Source organism: Mandrillus leucophaeus, unplaced genomic scaffold, assembly GCF_000951045.1.
Source record: "Mandrillus leucophaeus isolate KB7577 unplaced genomic scaffold, Mleu.le_1.0 Scaffold341, whole genome shotgun sequence".
Taxonomy (NCBI): domain Eukaryota; kingdom Metazoa; phylum Chordata; class Mammalia; order Primates; family Cercopithecidae; genus Mandrillus; species Mandrillus leucophaeus.
The window spans coordinates 1,018,638-1,042,803 of record NW_012103599.1 but is presented as its reverse complement, the minus strand read 5'-3'; the positions used below and the strand labels follow the sequence as shown (position 1 = coordinate 1,042,803).

General features: G+C 37.6%; 1 protein-coding gene across 1 annotated transcript in view; it reads left to right on the top strand.

Moving 5' to 3' along the window:
- DOCK7 (dedicator of cytokinesis 7) overlaps positions 1-24,166 on the top strand; it is a 235,089-nt gene that overhangs the window by 202,890 nt on the left and 8,033 nt on the right. Inside the window, exons 42-46 of the mRNA XM_011988949.1 lie at positions 8,960-9,094; positions 10,635-10,724; positions 10,844-11,080; positions 11,435-11,578; positions 12,709-12,815. Of these exons, the coding sequence (XP_011844339.1) occupies positions 8,960-9,094; positions 10,635-10,724; positions 10,844-11,080; positions 11,435-11,578; positions 12,709-12,815 (713 nt within the window). The remainder of the gene's footprint in view (positions 1-8,959; positions 9,095-10,634; positions 10,725-10,843; positions 11,081-11,434; positions 11,579-12,708; positions 12,816-24,166) is intronic.

Sequence of the window (24,166 nt, the reverse complement as noted above, 5' to 3'; positions counted from 1 at the left end):
TGTGTAATTTGATCTTGAGTCTCTTCACCTTGACTATAAGCACTACTGGGGAAAGAAATTCACTTTACTGGGGAGAGGGATAAAGAAATTAAGAGAACTTATAATTTAATTTGACCTCATATTCTGACAGCATTTGATATATTATTTGATAAGACTACACATGCTTCCTTTTATGTAGTAGTTAAGACTCACAAAAAGTTTTATGTAAATACAATCTTACCTGAAAAAAATGCCAGGAAAAATTAATTACCATTATTTTAAATGTTTCTGCAAAGTAAATAATTCTATAAAATATGCCCTAATTTATTTTGATGAGGTAAAGCAAAGTAGTAATAAGTCAGGTTTATTTAAAGCTAGGTATATTTGTGAAGTTGTGTACTTTGCCTTTCACTTGTTGTCAGATTTATGTTGATCGAACAGCTTAGGCTTCTCTTTTTGGGTTTGCATTGCAATCCTTGTTTTAAGCCCCAGATAGAAAACCTTGGGAATAAATATTACTACTGAGTTTTCCTCCATTTCTGAAATACTACCCAAGTCTTGTTTTTCTTTAGATGAAGCCAGTACTTTTATAAATCTACCTTAATTCTCTGTATATGACTGTATTAGTACTCAAAATATAATCCTCATTCCTATGGCTCAGTTAAGACATATATAAAGAGACTTGCCATGGTTATCTATGAATGATGAAACTCCTTATAAATTTCCTAACTTGAAATAGAATTAGTTGAGGCCGGGCGCGGTGGCTCAAGCCTGTAATCCCAGCACTTTGGGAGGCCGAGACGGGTGGATCATGAGGTCAGGAGATCAAGACCATCCTGGCTAACACAGTGAAACCCCGTCTCTACTAAAAAATACAAAAAAAACTAGCCGGGTGAGGTGGCGGGCGCCTGTAGTCCCAGCTACTCGGGAGGCTGAGGCAGGAGAATGGCGTGGACCCGGGAGGCGGAGCTTGCAGTGAGCTGAGATCTGGCCACTGCACTCCAGCCTAGGGAACAGAGCAAGACTCTGTCTCAAATGCGTCTCAAAAAAAAAAAAAAAAAAAAGAATTAGTTGAAAATTAGGCCTAAAATAACATATTGAAACCTCTGAGCAGTTTATTACTAGTTTCCGTGATGCTAAATCGACCCCTGAAAGGTATAATTTTCACTGGTTATGACATTAATATCATTCTGTCATCATGTTTATTGCATGGTAAAAGTCTCACAGACTTTATTTTCTTGTTTATATACTTGTCACTACCTTTTACTGGACCTTTAGCTTTGTAGCTGCTAAATTTGTTGCACGTTTGTTTTTTGCTTTTCCTTTGTAAAACTTAAATGGATGCCTGCATTTAAAAAATGTGTTTTCTACCATTTGCTGCTTATTTGTTTTGAAATTTCTGTAATTAAAATGCTTTCTGTTTTCTCTTCTCTCTTGTCCCTGGTTGCTGACCCTACTCCCCACTTTTACTATTGTCTATTGTGGTAAGTTCTATCTTGTGGATATTTTTCTTTTTGACTCTATGAAAACTTCAGTAGTTTTGTTTTTTCTAAAAGCTATGTTTCCTAGCTAATTTTCTAGTATTCTGATAGAACTCTCACTGGATTGAAGTCCAGTAAGGATAATCTGTATATTGTAGAAAGGCTCTTTGAATTGATAACTTGCTCCGCAACTTATAGGAAAACCCCATCTGGGCTTATATATTAGTCACATGTTTCATGTTTTTATTGTGCTCCTTGATTTAGTACAAATTATTTGAGTTGGCAGAGCTTTTGGGCGGGGGGTGTGTGTGTGTGAAAGATAACTCTAAAACTTAGTATTTCAGTAAAGTATTTACCACGCAAAATAATAAATCATGAACCTTTCAGGAATCATGTGACTGTTATCTCCTCTGGTAGTTTCAGTTCTTTAATGGCTGTTTAGTGTTCACTTTTATTTTTACTTTTCCCAAAGTCTTTTTGTGTTTCTCGAAATAGTAGGAAGTAAAAGCATGTTTGTTGTCTTTCAAAATGTTTGTTTATGAGATGGGGTCTCACTCCATAATTCAGACTGGAGTGCAGTGGTGCGATCACAGCTCTCTGCAGCCTTGACCTCCAGGGTTCAGGTGATCTTCCCACCTCAGCCTCCCGAGTAGCTAGGACTGTAGGCACATGCCACCAGCTAATTTTTTCTATTTTTGTAGAGACAGGGTTGTGCCATGTTGCTCAGGTTGATCTCAAACTCCTGGCCCCAAGTGATCCACCTGCCTCAGCCTCCCAAAGTGCTAGGATTATAGGAATGAGCCACCATACCCAGCCTAAAAGCAAGTTTTGAACACTTCTTTTTTATGATGCATATTTAATTATTTTCAGCAGAAAAAGAAATGTTAAATTTCTGTATGAAAATTTTTATAACCACTTTCTATGTTATGTATGTATATGTATTTATTTTTGTAATTATGTTTGTACCAGCCTGGACAACATAGCGAGACCATCTCTACAGAAAGTTAGAAAAATGGGCCAGGTATGGTGGTGTGCATCTGTACTCCCAGCTACTTGGGAGGCAGAGGCAGGAGGATTGCTTGAGCCCAGGCATCAAGGCTGCAGTGAGCTATGATGGTGCCACTGCACTCTAGCCTGGACAACAGAGTGAGACCCTGTCTTAGGGTTAGGGTTAAAAAAGAAAAGTTTGTTCAGTTATCAAATAGTAACCAATTTGTATTCAGAAGTACACTAATACAAGTTTAAATTTTTCAGAAAAATCAAAACCCAAGCAGTGATAACATAGTCATGTGATACTTTTTTTTCCTTCAAAGATCACAACATATTTATTTAAAGACCACCACTACTCTAGTAAAGTATATCTTACATTTTTCATTTCTACTAGATCACTAAGAAAATATAGATTACCCTAACTTTTGAGATTGACACATGAAAAATAAGTATATCTTAACTCTCATTGTTGAACTGAATGAATATGAATATGAGCCAGTATTTTGGTTTTTATATGTTTAGAAATACTGGCCATAGTTCTGGCTCAGTGGCTTCTGTTGGATTTTTATTTTCTTCAATCCACATTAAAGCTAAGTGAGATAAAGTAACACATCCAAGCAATTAAAAGACAAAACAGGATTAGAAACAGCAAATTATAATGAGCAGGGGGATCAACTCTGAAAGAAGGAAATGAAATAAAAATTCAAGAATAGAATATAGTGAAAACAAGTACTTTTGGGTAGTTGAGTGGGTAAATGTAACACTCTAAAGAAGAAAGAACAGGTCAGGCGCAGTGACCCACACCTGTAATCCCAGCACTTTGGGAGGCCAAGGTGGGAGGATCGCTTTAGTCCAGAAGTTCAATACCAGCATGGTCAACATGGCAAAACCCATGTCTCTACCAAAAAAGAAACAACAAAAATTGCCGGGGCATGTACCTGTGGTCTCAGCTACTTGGAAGACGGAGGTGGACTTTGCAGTGAGCGGAGACCACGCTGCTATGCTCCATCCTGGGCAACAGAGCGAGACCCTGTCTCAAAAAAAAAAAAAAAAGAAATCAGAATATTGTAGGTGTAAAATATCCATGAGCCTTTACCTCAGGAAGGTAAAGTTAGATATGAAGAAAGTTAAGGAAAACATAGTAAATGGGAAGAATCTTAATGTCTCTAAGAGGAGATACTTTCTGGTAGTTAGTGACTCCCTGATGACCCATATAGACCCATAACTGAGCACCTGATAATATATGCCATACCACTGATTTTTTTCTGCCCCTTATGCTACTTTTGAGAAGAAAAAAAAAAGATACGAAAGCCCAGCATGGTGGCTCACACCTGTAATCCCAACATTTGGGAGGCCAAGGCGGGAGGGTTGCTTGAGGCCTCAAGTTTGAAACCAGTCCAGGCAACACTGCAGAATCTCATCTCTACCAAAATAAATAAATAAATAAATAAATAAATAAATAAATAAATAAATAAGCTAGGCATGCCCCTGTGGTCCTAGCTACTTGGGAGACTGAAGCAGGAAGATCACTTAAGCCCAAGAGTTCGAGGTTACAGTGAGCTATGATCACACCACTGCACTCTAGCCTGGGTGACAGAGTAAGACTCTGTCTTTTAAAAAGAAAGAAAAATATTGACAGCAAATATTTACTATGTAGATGATATTAGATGTGGTTTCTTTTTTCGGTACTGGGACATAAAATGGTCAGATAGGTCCTTCTGATAAGAAATGGAGTACAATATATCTTGGAAGAATGTGTTTTGTCAGTAAGCCACCAACCTGATTTTAATGCTGAAGTATAAAGGATATGCAAGCATGCAAAAATAATTGCAGTAGAGGATGGAACATAGAGGAAAACAGAACATAGGGAAGGAGGTAATCCTCAAAAGAATTCATTGAGGAAATTTGTAAGAATTCTCAAGAAAACACCAGAGAAGTGGACGATAGTTCAGGGGTTATACTAATGTCCTGGTGTTAATACCAGTATATATAGAATATGGGGAACATAAAGCTTAATTAAGAGCTTGAGGCTCATGCCTATAATCCCAGCACTTTGGGAGGCTGAGGTGGGCGAATCATCTAAGGTTGGGAGTTTGATACCAGCCTGACCAACATGGAGAAACGCCATCTGTACTAAAAATACAAAATTAGCCGGGCATGGTGGTAATCCCAGCTACTTGGGAGGTTGAGGCAGGAGAATTGCTTGAACCCGGGAGGCAGAGGTTCGGGTGAGCTAACATTGCACCATTGCACTCCAGGCTGGGCAATAAGAGTGAGACTTCATCTCAAAAAAAAAAAAAAAAAAAAAAAAAAGAGTTTGGAGTCGAATGTCAAATATATTAGAGTATAACTTCCGGCTCCACCACTTACTAACAGTGTGACCTTGGGCAAGACACTTTTCCTCATCTATAAAATGAGGGTGAAAATAATGGAATCTATCACATAAAGTTGTGATAAGAATTGATATAATACATATAAAGTGGTTAACCGGTGTCTAGCACATAGTAAGTACTCAAAAAATGTTGGAAGTTATTTTTGTTGTTAATATGATTTTATCATCATTACTATTAGAAATCTTAACAATATTTAGTTAATAAAATCTAAGAGGTTTTGTATTTCCAAGTTGAGATCTGCAACTAGAAGTGAACTGGTAAATGCTCTTTAAGAGGAATAAACCTAGTAGAAGGAAAGAGAGATCACCATTGTGTGAAATACTGGTATGCCTATATGGAAATCAGTTAACTTAAAGGAAACATAGTGGAAAACAACTGGGAGAGGATAAAAGAAGTTAGAGAAATGATGTCACTGTGGAAATACACAACTAGTCCAACGGAATGTTTCTTGCTAAATAAAGACAACAAAAGTAAAACAGATTTATGATATATTTGTCTTATAAGAGGTTTAAACCATTTAGAAACATGGTAGATGGATTTCTTTGTCCCGGACATAGTTTTATCACCCAGAGGATTGTGGAAGCAGTAAGTAGTATTGCTAAGGAAGAATAAGCTGTATTGTGAGGAGTGATAGAAAGTTCAGAAAGGATTCATAACAGAAAGGTAATGCTAGAAAAACAGGCTAATTTATAGGAAAGTTTTTTATTTTTGTTTTTTTTTAATTCAAAAGAAAAACAGGTATCATTCTGTGGTCCAAAGCTCTGAAGAGGAAACAAAGATGAAGTGATGTTTTTCCTGCAGGCGAAGCAATATGACTGTGTTTCCATGAAGCATACTTCCATAGTAGTTTGACACTAGAGGAGTCTAAGTTGAAAAAAGTCAAATTCTCAGCCATTCTTTCTCCCTAGCCTCATCCCCTGCTGCTCTCTCCCCCACTCCATTCTGCACACAAACATTTATTTTTAAATATCCAGTAACTCCCTGTAGTTACTTCTCTAACCTTATCTCATCCTATTCTACCTGCTTGCTTACTCTGCTCCAGCCACACTGCTTACCTTCCTGTTCCTCAAACACACTCGGTAGGCTTTAGCCTTCGACTCTTTGCACTGGCTCTTTCCTCTGCCTGGGATGCACGTCTGTCAGGGATTCACATGAATGTCTCCCATCTCCTTCAGTCTTTGCTCAGATGAAACCTACCCTGACCACCTTCTTTGTCCCTTTTGTTCACAGATTTATCATACATACCTAGAACAGTTTGCTGACACATAGTGGGCACTCAATAAGTATTTGAATGGATGAATGCTTTCCCTCATATTTGTATCTGCCTTCCCCCCACCCTCTATCACAGTGTTCCTTCCTTCCCTTTCCTGTCTACTTGGCCATTTATTTTGAGTAGAACCCTATGTGTTACCTCTGTTGTGACTTAGCTGCAACAAGATTAATCTTTCCTTTTACTTCTTTCTAGTATAGCATATATCCCTTTGTTTTGTAATTGTTTGAATACATTTTTTACTCTCTTGGGAAGCAAATCTAACTTATTTTTACTTTTCTATTACTGAAGATGAATGGTGGCTAACATAGTAAACACCCATTAATTTTTTTTCTTGAACCGAATGTCATTGTGAGATAGTATAATAAAGAAGTAGGTTAGTTTTAAGCTACCTTAATAAAATTCAGTGTTCAGATTCAAGGAGACATTGAGCCCACCAACACACCTTCATTGGTCAGATCACATCAACAGTATTATATCTGGGATATCACACTTTAAAGGATGGCATTGAAAAACTAATAAAATGCCAACAGAGTAGAAATTACTGTCATATGAAGATTGAAAACTGGAAAGTTTAGCTAAAAGGAACAAGTCCTAATTGTTACCTTCAAATATTTAAAGGGCCACAATATTGAAGAATTGGAATATTGTTTTAAACTGGAAACCTCTGAGAGGAGGACAGCCAGAATAGCAGCATATTAATATTTGTGGGTTTAAAAAGTAGGAATGGACCCAGCGTGGTGGGTCACACCTGTAATTTCAGCACTCTGGGAGGCTGAGGCAGGTAGATCACTTGAGCCCAGGAGTTCAAGACCAGCCTGGGCAGTGTGGCAAAACCCCATCTCTACAAAAAGTACAAAAAATTAGCTGGGTGTGGTGGTATGCTTCTGTAGTCCCAGCTACTCAGGAGACTGAGGTGGAAGGATCGCTTGAGCCCAGGAGACAGAAGCTGCAGTGAGCTGTGGTCGCACCACTGTATTCCAGTCTGGGTAATGGAGTTAGACCCTGTCTCAAAAAAACTAAAAAATAAAAATAAATAAAAAATAAAAAATAGGAATGTATATGTATATATATGTGTATGACATGTTTTGAAAAATAATCAAATTTTTAAGTAATTTTCTTTTTTTTATTTTTCATGCAGTGCCTTTATTAAGTCAAAATGTACTATGACTTATGGTTTTAATCAGAATTTTAGTTGAATCATTTAATCTATCTAGATGGATTAATTTTCTGTAGAAATCAGTTAATTTTTATGTGTGTTAAATTTTGAAATAAAGTAACTAAAAAAAAGTTTTTAAATTAGAAACCTCAACTTTCTTTAGCTCCAAAGACATTTTTCTTTAAAATTTTACATGTTTTTGACCAAAAATGTAGGGATGTTTTTCATCCCTATACCTTTTTTTTTGGTATTATAAAACTGGTAAATTAAGGATTAGAGCTTCCCAATTTGCTTAATTATGTGTGGCATTTCTAGCTTATTTTATATGCCCTTTTGCTTTTTCAGTATAGGGAAAATAAATATAAGGCAGATTAGGCTTAAAGAGAATTCAGAGGTATTTACTTACTTGTAATGTGCATATAGGCACCACCAGAGAATCCTAAAGTAATTTTGTATCTAAATGGTAAAAATTAGCTGAGAAAAGTGGCACACACCTGTAATCCCAGCTACTCAGGAGGCTGAGGTGACACTTTTTAAAAAAACATTGTAAAAATTGCATAGAAAGTGTCCAAATATTTATTTTTATTGAAAGAATTTGTCTTCTGATATGCTGTGTGAGAATTAAAGTGACCTTAATGTACTTTGTACCTGACATGAATGTGTAGTTAATGCATGCCAATGGGTGGTTTGGGTGCTTTAGAATAGCCAACTCATCTCAAAAATTTTTTACTTATTATCTTTCACTCATATATTTTTTTCCCTTTCTGTTCCATTTTTAGTAACTCTTCTACATAAAAATTTTTTACTGGGCTGGGTGCAGTGGCTCACACCTATGATCTCAGCACTTTGGGAGGCTGAGGTGGGTGGATCACCTGAGGCCAGGAGTTTGAGACCAGCCTAGCCAAAATGGTGAAACCCTGTCTCCACTAAAAATACAAAAATTAGCCAGGCATGGTGGCTTACGCCTGTAATCCCAGCTACTCGGGAGACTGAGGCAGGAGAATCACTTGAACTTGGGAAATAGAGGTTACAGTGAGCCAAGATTGTGCCACTGCACTCCAGCCTGGACAAAAGAGTGAGACTCCATCTAAATAATAATAATAATAATAATAGTGTATTGGCACAGGGCTGCTAATTGTAGAATTTTTGCTTTAGTGCTTCTGGAGGGTCTTGACATTTACATTGTCTGCTCTATGCCAGGTGCTATCTTTGACTCCTAACTTACACAATCTCATATAATATTTGTAAAGAGGTTATATAAAGGCTAATGCTAATTTAAAAATATGTGTTGTTTAATTAATTTGATCTAGTATGCTCTAGTATCAGCACAATTAAGACAGTTTATGTTATATCAAGCATCTTTTCTTGCAATAAGAAAAATGAGTTAATTTATCTCAATTATATAGATTTTAAAAACATAGACCAATGTGATAGAGGCACTTCATACAAACTCTGAAAAATATTATATGCGATTTAGTCACTTGTTAGTAGCCCTATTTACATAGTTATTTGTTAGAAATAATGAAAAAAGAAAGACTTTATTTTGTTTAAACCTTCATTTAAAATATTCTAATTTTGAATTAAAACTTTTTGCAATGTTTTGGAAATTTTATGCTGTAACAATCTAAACATAATGTGAAAAACAGGAAGATTTCATATTAAAGTCTCTTCATTTTCCTAAACCTAGGATGGTAAGCGGATGTTTGGCACCTATTTTCGTGTTGGTTTTTATGGAACCAAGTTCGGGGATTTGGATGAACAAGAATTTGTTTACAAGGAGCCTGCAATAACCAAACTTGCAGAGATATCTCACAGATTGGAGGTGAATGCTGTGGTGGTTCATAAAATGTCATCTTTAGTTTGTATTCTCTCTGATGATTAGACTTTCAGATCCAGATCTAATCATTTAATAAGCCAGATCTTGCCAAATAAACTACTCTGTTAGAGAATAAGGATTTTTAATAGTTACAATAATACTCTTTCAAATCTTTTATGGCAGCTATAAAATAGTAATACTGTTTATTTTTTGAGACTATTTTCACACATATTTTGGAAACCCCTGTATCCTTCAGAATTACTGCGACTTATGGAGAAATATATAGTATAATCCCACATTTTGTTGAAAAAGAGTAGGTAATAATTAAACTAGAACCAGAACCCCAAGAAATTTCTGACCCAAGCGTATTATCTCTTTGGCTTAACTGGTTCCTGGTGAGATATCTTTAGAATGTAAAAGCCTGAAATCACACCTTAAAAACACTTCCTTTAACCTTTATAACTTCTTAATTTTCACCATAAATGATTGAGTTTCATATTTACTGGGCTAACCAGTTTTTTTCTGTTATGGTTGTTCTTTCCAACCTTTCTCTGTTTTTGTTACTCAAAGTATAGTGGATGGACCAGAAACATTGGGATCACCTGGGAGATTGTTTGAACTGCAGAACCTCAGACCCCACCCCAGCCCTTCTGAATCAAAGTCTGCATTTTAACAAGATCCCAGGCGATTTCTATTCACAAAGCAGTTGGAGAAGTAGTACTCTAGGCTTGTTTTTATTCTCACTGATGTTAATTTCTTGATGTTATATTCCTATTGGTGACTTCTCTGGCCAAACTGACATAAATTGGCTCAAACTGTTACTTTTTATTTTTCAAGAGGTTAGGTGTAAGTCTTGGGAAATATTAATTGAGACTGTATTTATCAAACTTAATTATAAAAATCACCTTTGGGAGAGCAGTGGGGGTTTCTCCTTTGAAGATTCAAATTCGATTTTTCCTTTTGAATAGCTTCATCCTTTGCCCACGCTGCTACTCAGTGTCATGTGGAATAGTCACTATATTCTTGACCTAAGGTTGCCTTTTCAAAATGTAAACCTATATGAACTTCAACAGGTCAATGCTTTTATTTGAAAATTCTGGGATTAAAAAAATAGTTCCTAAAAATGGATGTTTATTCATTGACCCATGGTCTGTAAAAAGCAAGCCACAACAAACTCAGTAAAACTAAGATTTTTATACATCAACAATAATGAGTTTCTTTTGTCTTTGCTTTCTGTTCCCTTTTGTTTCTCTTGAGGACTTCTTGTGGAATCCTGTGTTTTTATTGGAGAAAATTGTTGTTTTCTGATATTTTGTGTTATTTAAAGTTTGTGGATTGGAATAATGTCAAATAAATATGGACCGAGACCATGCTAATTTATAAGCTAGTATAATTTTTATAAGCCTAAATCATTATGTTTTAATTATTGATATGATTGTACAGAATGCACTAATTCTCCTAATTTTGCTCAGGAGTCACCCTCAGGCCTTCTCTGTTTCCCAATCTCTTTAACTTCATATAAAATGTTTCTTTTTCTTTATTGTAGGGATTTTATGGAGAAAGATTTGGAGAGGATGTGGTTGAAGTAATCAAAGACTCTAATCCTGTAGACAAGTGTAAATTAGATCCTAACAAGGTATAGTTGATTCGACTATGATGACATGTAGGCATCTCTTTGAGATCCTCTGTGCAATTTTAAGAAAGACTAAATGATGACTTAACAGTGAAGAAATGAAGTACTTTTTTCTTTCCTAGGCGTATATTCAGATTACCTATGTGGAGCCATACTTTGACACATATGAGATGAAGGACAGAATCACCTATTTTGACAAAAATTATAATCTTCGCCGATTCATGTACTGTACACCCTTTACTTTAGATGGCCGTGCCCATGGGGAACTTCATGAACAATTCAAAAGGAAAACCATTCTGACTACATCTCATGCCTTTCCTTATATTAAAACAAGGGTCAATGTCACTCACAAAGAAGAGGTAAGTCCATAAATGAGCAAACAGCATTAGTGAAGCAAATATATTCAAGCCATGTAACAACAACTTAGATGTACCAGAAGATATGTACCATCCCTTACACCATAACATATTAGAACTTTACCCATTTTTGAGTCCTTAATTTTTTACTTCTTTTCTAAGATCCTAATTCACCCCCAGCTTTTTCTTTAAAAGGTTGATTTTTTTTTTTTTTCATTTGGGGATCCAAGTTTGGAATTTTATTGTTACATAAAAGTTTACAATTGATTTTTTTTTCTAATTTCAGTTGATTATACATAAAGTTCATTAAATAGTATTCAGTCAGTACACCAATTTAACAGATGCTCTTTTACTCAGATCATCTTAACACCAATTGAAGTTGCTATTGAGGATATGCAGAAAAAGACACAGGAGTTGGCATTTGCAACACATCAGGATCCTGCAGACCCCAAAATGCTTCAGATGGTACTCCAGGGATCTGTAGGCACAACAGTGAATCAGGTTAGTGCTTTTTGCTAGCACTGTATGATTTAAGCTGTAAATATGATTTGGGATAATTTCAGATCACAAATAATTGTTAAGTCAAATGAAAAGCATCTACCTTCTCTACTGCCTGTATTTTTCTATCTATGCATTCTTATATATTCTATTAAGAAGGAATCAATTCACTTAAAATAATATTTCCTTAAAAAGCTTGTACTAAAAGACTGTGATCTTTAAAACAAAGACTCGTTTTCCGAGCTGTGCACATATATGTGAACCTCTACTATGTTAGGTTCTCCCTGATGTTACCTTCCCCAGATCTCCTTTACAATAAGCTGTGAGGATTAAATAAGTGATATGGAATCATTTTTTTTAATTTGAATAATATAGTGACACAATAAATTACTGTTCTTTTGTCATATGCAGATTAGAAGCCATCCCCATTAGTCTTTGTGATTGGTTCATTAAAATTATCTTGTTGATGATTTTAGGCATGGCCCCAGTCTTAGGAATATTCCATGATAAGGGAAAATTCAGAAAGGCTTCAAGTAAGATTTCCTTTACCATGTCTTAACTACTTTTCAGATTAAAGGAACAAAGCCAAAAAATGCCCCACCAAAACTGAAATAAATACCTTAAGACCTTTACCTCCTAGAAACATGCTTGATTTTAAGGTTTTATCTGCAAATGATGTAGCTTACAAAAGATATCTTCTTTAACACAATGTCCGGAGCACCTTTGGAATACTGAGGGAAGCTGTTTTAGCAAAATCAACTCTGATAATCAGCGGACTGGCAAATGTAGTAGCTTGACAACTTTTACATCCTGGATCCATTTTAAAATGTGAAAAATACAAAGCAAAATACATTAATGAACACAGTAGTCAGTCCTTGAGTTCCTGTTCTGTTTTTTTGAAGAATAAACTAATAAGAAGTTAATTACAGTAGATAAGAATGTAGGATGAAATTAGAAAATACTGAAACAGTCTGTCTGTGGAGTTTTAATATAGACGTAGGCACATATGTATTAAGCTTAAATGTAGCCATGTCAGTGCTAAGAAAAATCATTTGAGTAAATTCTGTCTGTGATTTTAGAGATAACAAAAAAAAACCAAAAAACACTTCTTGTTTTATTTTCTTATTTTGCAGGGGCCTTTGGAAGTTGCCCAGGTTTTTCTATCTGAAATACCTAGTGACCCAAAGCTCTTCAGACATCATAATAAACTGCGACTCTGCTTTAAAGATTTTACTAAAAGGTATTCAAGGCTTTCTGCATCAAGATCTTCAAACTGAGACTGTCCAATACCACAGTATGACATAAGGGCCTTAAGGAACTATGGAAAAGAAAAAATAGGCCAGGCACAGTGGCTTACACCTGTAATCTCAGCACTTTGGGAGGCTGAGGCAGAAGAATCATTTGAGGCCAGGAGTTTGAGACCAGCCTGGAAAACAAAGCAAGACCCCCTCTCTATGAAAAATATTTAAAAATTAGCCAAGTGTAGGTTGTGTACCTGTAGTGTCAACTACTCAGGAGGCTGAGACAGGAGAGTCGCTTGAGCTAGGAGTTGGAGGCTGTAGTAAACTATGATTGTACCTGCACTCCAGCCTGGGTGACAGAGCAGGAGCCTGTGTCAGAAAGAGAGAGAGGAAAAAAAAGAAACAGAAAAGTGGTTGACAATAATAAGTAATCTGTGTAGAATTTACTATTCTTTAATAGCATATACTTATTCCCCTCTCCCACAACCCTACCATACTCCATAGTGCCGTATATTTAATTTTAAAAATTAGAAAAGCCAAGGCTCAGGAAATTTTATTAACTTGAAACTACTATTAGACCATTTATCTTAAAAGCTACTATTTATTGTGAATCTTCAATATTTGAGTTTCTGCTTCCTTCCCCCGAGGGAACTTACAAGCAGTAAACTTGGGAGCAAAAAACTTGTGTTCAGATCCTGACCTTACCATTGATTGTGCTTTTCCAGGTCACTTAATTTCTATGATCCTGCATTTTCTAATCTTATAAAGTAAGGATAATGATATCTACTTTATCTATAGGGAAGCTGTGCAGATTAGGTGAAATAATTTATGGGTGTGTCAGTCCCCAAGACTGTCCCCAATTTCAGTGATTTGCTAGGAGGACTCACAGGACTCAGCATATAGTTATACTACTGGTGCCTGTGATTTATTGCACTGAAAGAATACCAAGTAAAGTCAGCAAAGGGAAAAAGTGTGTGGAGTGAAATCTGGAGGAAACCAGGAGCAAGCTTCAAAGGGTCCTCTGCCAGTCAAGTCACATAGGACTTACTTAATTCCTTCAGCAATGAGTTGTGACAGCAGGTGTGAAATGTGGTAACCTCATTAGAGACTCAGTGCCAAAGGTTTTTATCAGGGTCTGGTCATGTAGGCACCCTCTCTCTGACATGTACCAAAATTCTAGACTCTCAGAAGGAAAGCAAGTAATTCAGCAGGTGAACTGTGATAGTAAAAGAAAGAAACCTGTTTCCTGCTTTTAGAATTGACTGATTTCTGGTGTTAATTTTATTATTTGGGAGGTTTAAGAAAACAACAACAAAATACACCCTACCATCTTTGTAAGCCAGATGATTATGGAACAGTACATACTTCTTTAGGTCATAGACATTTAGTAACAGACAATCAGGTGCTTTGTTTCTTGCTTTTGTTTTTGGAATATTTTACCATGACTACAATTCTTAAATGTCCTCCTTTTGTATACATTTACTAGAATGAATTCCTGTAGTCAACAGGTCTCCTTAAGTGTTGCTGTCTGTAGAGGAGGTTTTCTCCTTTTATATTGCAAAAAACAAACAAGAGGTCGGGCATGAGTGGCTCACGCCTGTAATTCCAGCACTTCGGGAGGCCGAGGCGGGCGGTCAGGAGTTCAAGACCAGCCTGGCCCACATGGTGAAACCCCTCTCTACTAAAAAATACAAAAATTACCCAGGTGTGATGGTGGGCACCTATAATCCCAGCTACTTGGGAGGCTGAGGCAGGGAGAATTGCTTGAACCCGGAAGGTGAAGGTTACAGAGAGCCGAGATCATGCCACTGCACTCCAGCCTGGGCAACAGAGCGAGACTCCGTCTAAAAAAAACAAACAAAAAAAACACGGAACAACAGCAACAAAAACTACATAATATAAACCTTACAAAGGAGTTATAGGCAATACTACATTTTTAATTTTTGGTGTTACCATTCAGTATGGTAACTAAGTAGTATGCCTTTATGCATATATATTTTATAATAGCCATATGTATAATCTTAAATTATTTTTCAATTAAAGTTTAAACTGTTATTCTAGTGGTTATATTCTTCAGATTAATATACTGTAGTCATAATATACTTATAATCTTAAATTCTTATTTTTTAATTAGAGTTTAAATTATAATTCTAATGGTTACGTTATTTCCTAAAATTAATATACTAGAATTTAAGTTGAATTTGAATGTGGTATAGTTTATACTACAATGTATCTTTTTCTTTTGTTAAATTAAAATTTCCAGCATGAGATGACTGGGGCACAGTACCTGAACATTTTTTGTTTTAGAGACAAGGTCTCACTTTGTCACCCAGACTCTGTAGTGCAGTGACACAATCACAGCTCACTGCAGCCTCGAACTCCTGGGCTCAAGGGATCCTCCTACCTCAGCCTTATGGTATGCACCACCATACCTGGTTATGTTTGGTTGGATGGGGGGTTTTGGTAGAGATGAAGTCTTGCTATGTTGCCCTGGCTAGTCTCGAACTCTTGACCTCAAGCGATCCTCCCACCTCAGCCTCCCCAAGTACTAGGATTACAGGGAAGAGCCACCATGCCCAGCCTACATGAACATTTTTATTGGCTCACAATATGTAGTACATTCTAAAAAGTGTCTGAGTACAGTTGACCTTGAACAGCACAGAGGTTGGGGTGCCAATCCCTTGTACAGCTGAAAACCTGTGTAAACTTTTGACCCCCCCCCAAAACTTAACTAATAGCCTGCTATTGACTGGAAACCTTACTGATAATATAGTCATTAGGTACATAGTTTGTATGTTATATATATTACATACTGTCTTCTTACAATAAAGTAAGCTAGAGAAAAGAAAATGTTATTAAGAAAATCATAAAGAAGGCCAGGCACGGTGGCTCATGCCTGTAATCCCAGCACTCTGGGAGGCCAAGGTGGGTGGATCATGAGGTCAGGAGTTCGAGACCAGCCTGACCAAGATGGTGAAACCCCGTCTCTAATAAAAAATACAAAAATTAGCTGGGCACAGTGGTGAGCATCTGTAATCCCAGCTACTCGGGAGACTGAGGCAGGAGAATCACTTGAACCCGGGAGACGGAGTCTGCAGTGAGCCAAGATCACACCACTGCATTGTAGCCTGGGTGACAGAGCAAGACTCCATCTCAAAAAAAAAAAAACGAAAATCATAAAGAAGAGAAAATGTATTTTACTCTTCCTAAGTGGAAGTGGATCATCATAAAGGGCTTCATCCTCCTTGCCTTCATGTTGAGGAGTCTGTGGAGGAGGAGGAGGAAGAGGAAGAAGTGGGGTTGATCTTGCTATCTAAAGAGTGGCAGAGGCAGAAGAGGTGGAGGAGGTATCAGGGGAGGCAGAAGAGGCAAGCACACTCAGTATAACTTTACAGACATAATTTTTTTTTTAATTTCCGTAGGTTTTTGGGGAACAGATGGTATTTGGTTACATGAGTAAGTTTTTTTTGTTTTGTTTTGTTTTGTTTTTTGTTTTGTTTTGTTTGAGACAGAGTCTCGCTGTGTTGCCCAAGCTGGAGTGCGGTGGTGCAATCTTGGCTCACTGCACCTTCTGCCTCCCGGGTTCAAGCAATTCTTCTGCCTCAGCCTCCTGAGTAGTTGGGATTACAGGTGCCCACCACCATGCGCGGCTAATTTTTTTATTTTTAGTAGGGACAGAGTTTCATCATGTTGGTCAGGCTGGTCTTGAACTCCTGACCTTGTGATCCACTTGCCTCGGCCTCCCAAAGTGGAGTAAGTTCTTTAGTAGTGATTTGTGAGATTTTGGTGTACCCATCACCCGAGCAGTATACACTAAACCCAGTTGATAGTCTTTTATCCCTCATCCCAGTCTTTTATCCCTCATCCCTTCCCACCCTTTCCCACCAAGTCCCCAAAGTCCACTGTATCATTGTTATGCCTTTGCATCCTCATAGCTTAGCTGCTGCTTAATGAGTGAGAACATACAATGTTTGGTTTTCTCATTCCTGAGTTACTTCACTTAGAATAAATAATCTTTAATCCCATACAGGTTGCTGCAAATGCCATTTACTCATTCCTTTTTATGGCTGAGTAATATTCCATCATATGTATACACCATAGCTTCTTTATTCATTGATTGATGGGCATTTGGGCCAGTTCTACATTTTTGCTATTGCAAATTGTGCTGCTGTAAACATGCATGTGCAAGTATCTTTTTCATGTAATGACTTCTTCTGAGTAGATACCCAGTAGTGGGATTGCTGGATCAAATAAATGGTAGTTCTACTTTTAGTTCTTTAAGGAATCTCCACACTGTTTTCCATAGAGGTTGTACTAGTTTACATTCCCACCAACAGTGCAGAAGTATTCCCTTTTCACTGCATCCACACCAGTATCTTTTTTTTTTTTTTTTTTTTTTGGTTATGGCCATTCTTGTGGGAGTAAGGTGATATTGCATTGTGGTTTTGATTTGCATTTGCCTGATCGTTAGTGACGTTGAGCATTTTTTCATATGTTGGCCATTTGTGTATATTCTTTTGGGAATTGTCTGTTCATGTCCTTAGCCTACTTTTTGATGGAATTGTTTGTTTTTTTCTTGCTAATTTGTTTGTGAGTTCATTGTAGATTCTGGATATTAGTCCTTTGTCAGAGGTATAGATTGTGAAGATTTTCTCCCACTCTGTGGGTTGTCTTGTTTACTCTGCTGACTGTTCCTTTTGCCATACAAAAGCTCTTTAGTTTAATTAAGTCCTACCTATTTATCTTTGTTTTTATCGCATTTGCTTTTGAGTTCTTGGTCATGAAATCTTTGCCTAAACCAATGTCTAGAAGGGCTTTTTCTGAAGTTAGAAGTAGTATAGAAGTAGTATAGTTTCAGGTCTTAGATGTAAGTCCTTGATCCATCTTGAGTGGATTTGTATAAGTTGGGAGATGAGGATCCAGTTTCATTCTCCTACATATGGCTTGCCAATTATCCCAGCATCATTTGTTGAATAGGGTGTCCTTTCCCCACTTTACGTTTTTGATTGCTTTGTCAAAGATCAGTTGGCTGTATTTGGGTTTATTTCTGGCTTCTCTATTATGTTCCATTGGTCTATGTGCCTATTTTTATACCAGTACCATGCTGTTTTGGTGACTATGGCCTTATAGTATAGTTTGAAATCAGGTAATGTGATGCCTCCAAATTTGTTCTTTTTTTGCTTAGTCTTGCTTTGGCTATGTGGGCTCTTTTTTGGTTCCATGTGAATTTTAGGATTGTTTTTCTAGGTCTGTGAAGAATGATGGTGGTATTTTGATGGGAATTGCATTGAATTTGTAGTTTGCTTTTGGCAGTGTGGTCATTTTCACAAAATTGATTCTACCCATCCACGAACATGGGATGTGTTTCCATTTGTTAGTGTCGTCCGTGATTTAGTTCAGCAATGCTTTGTAGTTTTCCTTGTAGAGGTCTTTCACCTCCTTGGATAGGTATATTCCTAAGTTTTTTGAGGTTTTTTTTTTTTTTTTTTTTGCAACTATTATAAAAGGGGTTGAGTTCTTGATTTGATTCTCAGCTTGGTTGCTGTTGGTGTATAACAGAGCTACTAATTAATGTATATTAATTTTGTATCCTGAAATTTTGCTGAATTTATTTATCAGTTATAGGAGCTTTTTGGAGGAGTCTTTAGGGTTTTCTAGGTACACAATTATATCAGCAAGCAGCAACAACTTGACTTCATCTTTACCGATTTGGATGCACTTTATTTCTTTCTCTTGTCTGATTGCTCTGGCTAGGACTTCCAGTACTGTGTTGAGGAGAAGTGGTGAGAGTGGACATCCTTGTCTTGTTCCAGTTCTCAGAGGGAATACTTTCACCTTTTCCCCATTCAGTATTATGTTGGCTGTGGATTTGTCATAGATGACTTTTATTACATTGAGGTATGTCCCTTGTATGCCAATTTTGCTGATGCTTTTAATCATAAAGGGGTGCTGAATTTTGTCAATTGCTTTTTCTGCATCTGTTGAGATGATCATGTGATTTTTAATTCTGTTTTTGTGGTGTGTCACATTTATTGACTCATGTATGTTAAACCATCCCTGCATCCCTGGCGTGAAACCCACTTGATCATGGTGGACTATCTTTTTGATATGCTATTGGATTTGGTTAGCTAGAATTTTGTTAAAGATTTTTGCATCTATGTTTATCAGGGATATTGGTCTGTGGTTTTCTTTTTTTGTTATGTCTTTTCCTGGTTTTGGTATTAGGGTGCTACTGGCTTCTTAGAATGATTTAGGAAGAATTATCTCTTTATCTGTCTTGTGGAATAGTGTCAATAGGATTGGTACTAATTCTTCTTTGAATGTCTGGTAGAATTCAGCTTTGAATCCATCTGTATGGATATCACAATTTCTGTCTGATATTTTTGCTTTTTCATTTTTCTAAAAATGTTTCCATGTGGTTCTTCCACCATTTGCCTTAGTTTCTGCGCCCTTATCATAAAGAGTCCATATTGTAAAAGAAGTCAGAAGCAGTCTTAGGTTATTGAAACCCTTGTGCCAGATTGTCTCATGTCAATTTGTTTTCTGGCACTGCTGCTTCCATGTTTTCTGCCTTATTTTCTGGCAGTGGTTCAGAAGCACTCATCTCCATCAAGTCATCTTCTGTTAATTCCTCTGGTATAGTTTCTATTAGCTCTTGAATTTCTCCATGATCCATGTCTTAAAACCCTTCACGCTCCACCTTTTAAGCCATATCTACAACTGTTTCATGATTTCTTTGATTGGCCCTGTTGTAAATCCTGTGAAGTTATGCATAACCTCTGGACACAGTTTTCTCCAGCAGGAATTGATTGTCTTGGGCCTGATGGCTTTCTCTGTAAACAGTGGTGACATTTTCAGTGGTATAAACCTTCCAGACTTGTGATGTTCTCTCTATCAGAGTTCTCTTCCATAGCGCTGATACTCCTTTCTATTAATATAAAGTACCATGTATAATGAGCCTTATAGGTCCTTAAGACCCTAGATCTAGAAGCTGAATTAGAAATGTATTTTGTTGTTGTTGTTGTTAGTTTTGTTTTGTTTTGTTTTGTTTTTTTGAGACAGAATCTCGCTCTGTCACCAAGGCTGGAGTGCAGTGACGCCATCTCAGCTCACTGCAGTCTCCGCCTCCCGGGTTCAAGCGATTCTCGAGCCTCAGCCTCCTGAGTTGCTGAGATTATAGATGCCCACCTCCAAACCTGGCTAATTTTTGTATATGGGGTTTTGCCATGTTGGTCAGGCTTGTCTCTAACTCCTGACCTCAGACGATCCACCCGCCTTGGCCTCCCAAAGTACTTGGATTACAGGCGTGAGCCACAGTGCCCGGCCTAGATGTTGTTTTTACAGGGGCAGGTAGACCACTTCAAGACCTTTGGTGTTAAACTCGGGGTTCTGGGTGGCCAGATGCAATGTCCAATATCAAAAGAACTTTAAAGGGCATTCCCTTAACTAATAAGATACTTCCTGACTTCATGGACAAAACACCCATGGAGCCAATCCATAAAATGGGTTCTCATCTAGAACTTTTCATTGTTCAGCCAGAATACTGGCAGCTGGCTTTTACCTGTTCCCTTCAAGGTTCAGGGGTTAGCAGCTTTGTAAGTAAGGGCAGTCTTGATTATAAACCTGACTGCATTTGTACAAAACAGTAGAGTTAGCCTATCCCTTTTTGCCTTAAATCCTTGTGCTCACTTCTCTTTTTTACTAACAAAAGTCCATTGTTGCTTTTTTTTTTTCTAAATAGGGCACTTTTATCTGCATTAAAAATCTGTTCAGAAAAACAACCACCACCAAAAAAAAAAACCTGTTCAGGCAAATATTCCCCCTCTTCAGTGATTTTTGTAATGGTATCTGGGAGCTTGTCTGCTGCCTCTTGGTTGGCAGAAGCTGCTGCTTGGTCAGTAGAAACTGCCTCTCCTATCTCTTGGCATTTTAAAAAGTCAAACCTCTTTCTAAAATTATCAAACTATCCTTTGCTGGCATTAAATTCTCCAGTTTTAGATCCTTTACCTTCCCTTTGCCTTGTCTTGTAATGACTTCACTTTTTCTCACATCATTAGTCTACAGGTATACTTTCCTTACAGCAATCCTGTACCCACATAAAAGCTGCATTTTCAATATGAGATAAAATGGTATTTCTAGGCTGGGTGCAATGGCTCACACCTGTAATCCCAGCACTTTGGGAGGCCAAGATGGGTGGATCATGAGGTCAGGAGTTCAAGACTAGCCTGGTCAAGATGCTGAAACCCCATCTCTACTAAAAATACAAAAATTAGCCAGGTGTGGTGGCACACACCTGTAATCCCAGCTACTCCAGAGGCTGAGGCAGGAAAATCGCTTGAAACTGGGTGGCAGAGGTTGCAGTGAGCCGAGATCGTGCCACTGCACTGCAGCCTGGGTAACAGAGCAAGACTCCATCTCAAAAAAAACAAACAAACAACAACAACAAAAAAGCAGTATTTCACAAAGAGTGCAAGGTTTTCATGCCTACTGGCTTACAAATTTCCTTTTCTTTTTTTTACAGTGGTCTTTACACTGGATTCATATGTCTTGAGATGGTGGGCAGCTGTAGCTACAGATCTCAATCTATAATACCAAGCAATTCACCTCTTTCCTGTAATGTCATAACTTTTCTCTGCTTCTTAGAAGCACTTCCAGCATCACCATTGGCACTTTATGTAGGCCTCATGGATTATTCAAAGTTTATGGTTGCACTAAACACAATAAAATATACACAAGAACTATGAGAAATCACTCTTTACTGTGATGTATAATTTACTGAAGCAACAACTGCTCACCTGGAGATGAGTAGCATCACATGGCATTTTAAGCAGATACATTTGAGCTCATCACAGTAGCAACAAGAGGTGGCTACAAAATTATGGCAGTAGTGCAGTATGTACTGCAGTTTTTTTCAGTTGTGACTTAATAATGTTTCTTTACATTTGTTTACATTTTTCTCTACTACAAATGGTGCCATGCAGGGTCCCTGTTTATGTGGGTAAGTTTTGTATATATTTTATGGTAGTAAATAATAGGCTAGTATCTTCATATGCTTTATGCATTCATGACATCTTTTTCTTTTTAAAATTTTTCTCAGCTACACAATTTGTCTTCAAAGTTTTTCACAAATCTCCAAAGAATTATATTCATTGGAAAAAATCCACATATAAGCAGACTTTCACAGTTGCAAACTATGTTGTTAAATGGTCAGCTGTATTAACAGTGCCAACAGTGCACATTTACTAGTCCCAATACACCTTGCATTTAAATAGGAATTTTTTTTTTTTTTTTTTTTTTTGGTCAGTGTGTTTTTTTTTTTTTTTTTTTTTTTTTTTGTGGGGATGGATTTTCCCTCTGTCAGCCAGGCTGGAGTGCAGTGGCGTGATGTTGGCTCACTGCAACCGCTGCCTCCCGGGCTCAAGCGATTCTCCTTCCTCAGCCTCCTGAGTAGCTGGGATTACAGGCACGCACCACCACGCCCAGCTAATTTTTGTATTTTTAGTAGAGATGGGGTTTCACCATGTTGGCCAGGCTGGTCTCAAACTCCTGATCTCAGGTGATCCACTTGCCTCAGCCTCCTGAAGTGCTGGGATTACAGGCATGAGCCACTGCGCCCAGCCAATAAAAGCAAATTGAGGCACCATTTAAAACAGACTGACGGCCAGGCATGGTGGCTCAGGCCTGTAATACCAGCACTTTGGGAGGCCGAGGCGGGTGGATCACCTGAGGTCAGGAGTTCGAGACCAGCGTGGCCAACATAGCAAAAGCCCATCTCTACTAAAAATACAAGAATTAGCTGGGTTTGGTGACATGTGCCTGTAATCCTAGCTACTTGGGAGGCTGAGGCAGGAGACTCCCTTGGACCCGGGAGGCAGAGATTGCAGTGCGCCGAGATAACACCACTGTACTCCAGACTGGGTGACAGAGTGAGACTCCAGCAAAAAAAAAAAAAATTGCTTTTATTACTAAAAACAGTAAGCACTTTTCCATATGTTTACTTTTTGTTTTGAGGTTTTGTTTTTTTAAAACGTTTTTCATTAAATCTTGAATAGATTGAAAATAATATTTATAACATTTGCTATTAAAGAATAGGAAGAAAAAAGTCATGTGTCTACCATCCAGCCTAAGAAACCAAGTATGGGCCAGGCACGGTGGCTCACGCCTGTAATCCCAGCACTCTGGGAGGCCGAGGAGGGCGAATCACGAGGTCAGGAGATCAAGACCATCCTGGCTAACACGGTGAAACTCCGTCTCTACCAAAAAATAGAAAAACTTAGCCGAGCATAGTGGCAGGCGCCTGTAGTCCCAGCTACTCGGGAGGCTGAGACAGGAGAATGGCGTGAACCCAGGAGGTGGAGCTTGCAGTGAGCCGAGGTCGCTCCACTGCACTCCAGCACTCCAGCCTGGGCGAAGAGCAAGACTCCGTCTGGGAAAAAAAAAAAAACAAAAACCAAGTATGACCATGACTTTGAGATCCCCTCCCTATGTATATTTCTCTGATACCATTTCCCTCCATTCCTTCGGGAGTAACCAGTATCCTGAATTTCATATTTATCATTTCCTTTCTTGTCTTTATAGTTCTATCATAAATGGTTCCCTAAATAACGTATTTTGTTTTGCATTTTTTTAACTTTAACAGTGTATACAATGTTTTGTGACTTGCTGTTTTCAGTGTTTGTAAGATATATCTATAGTAAATGTTGCTTTAATTTATTTTTACATATTCCATTTTATGAATATGCCATGATTTATGCATTCTTCTGTTGATGGATATTTTGGTTGTTTGCTGTTTTGTTTTGTTTTTAGTTACAAAGAGTGCTACTCAAATATCCCTCTACCTATTTCTGGACGTACATGTACAAGAGGTTTTCTAGGGCTTAAAATTAAGAATAATGTTGTTGGTTCATAGGTTCATCCTCAATCAGACGATGCCACATTTTTTTCAAAAGTGTGTAAACCAAATTTACATTCCCGTTAGTAGCATTTGAGTTCCTATTACTATATAACTTCACCAATACTTGATATTATCTAACATTGTAACTTTTACCAACTAGTGGATGTGAAATGATAGGTAGTCATGGATTAAATTTGCATTTCCCTGATTACCAAAGAGGTTGAATATCTGTTCATGTGTCTGTTAGCCATTTCTCTTTCCTCCTCTGTAAAATTATATATTCAAGTCTTTTGCCATTTTCCTATTGGATTCTTTTCCTTACTGATTTCTAAGGGTATTTGTGTGTTCTGGATGCTTTATCATTTGTTTGTTTGTTTTTTTTTTTTTTTTTGAGACGGAGTCTCGCTCTGTCGCCCAGGCTGGAGTGCAGTGGCCGGATCTCAGCTCACTGCAACC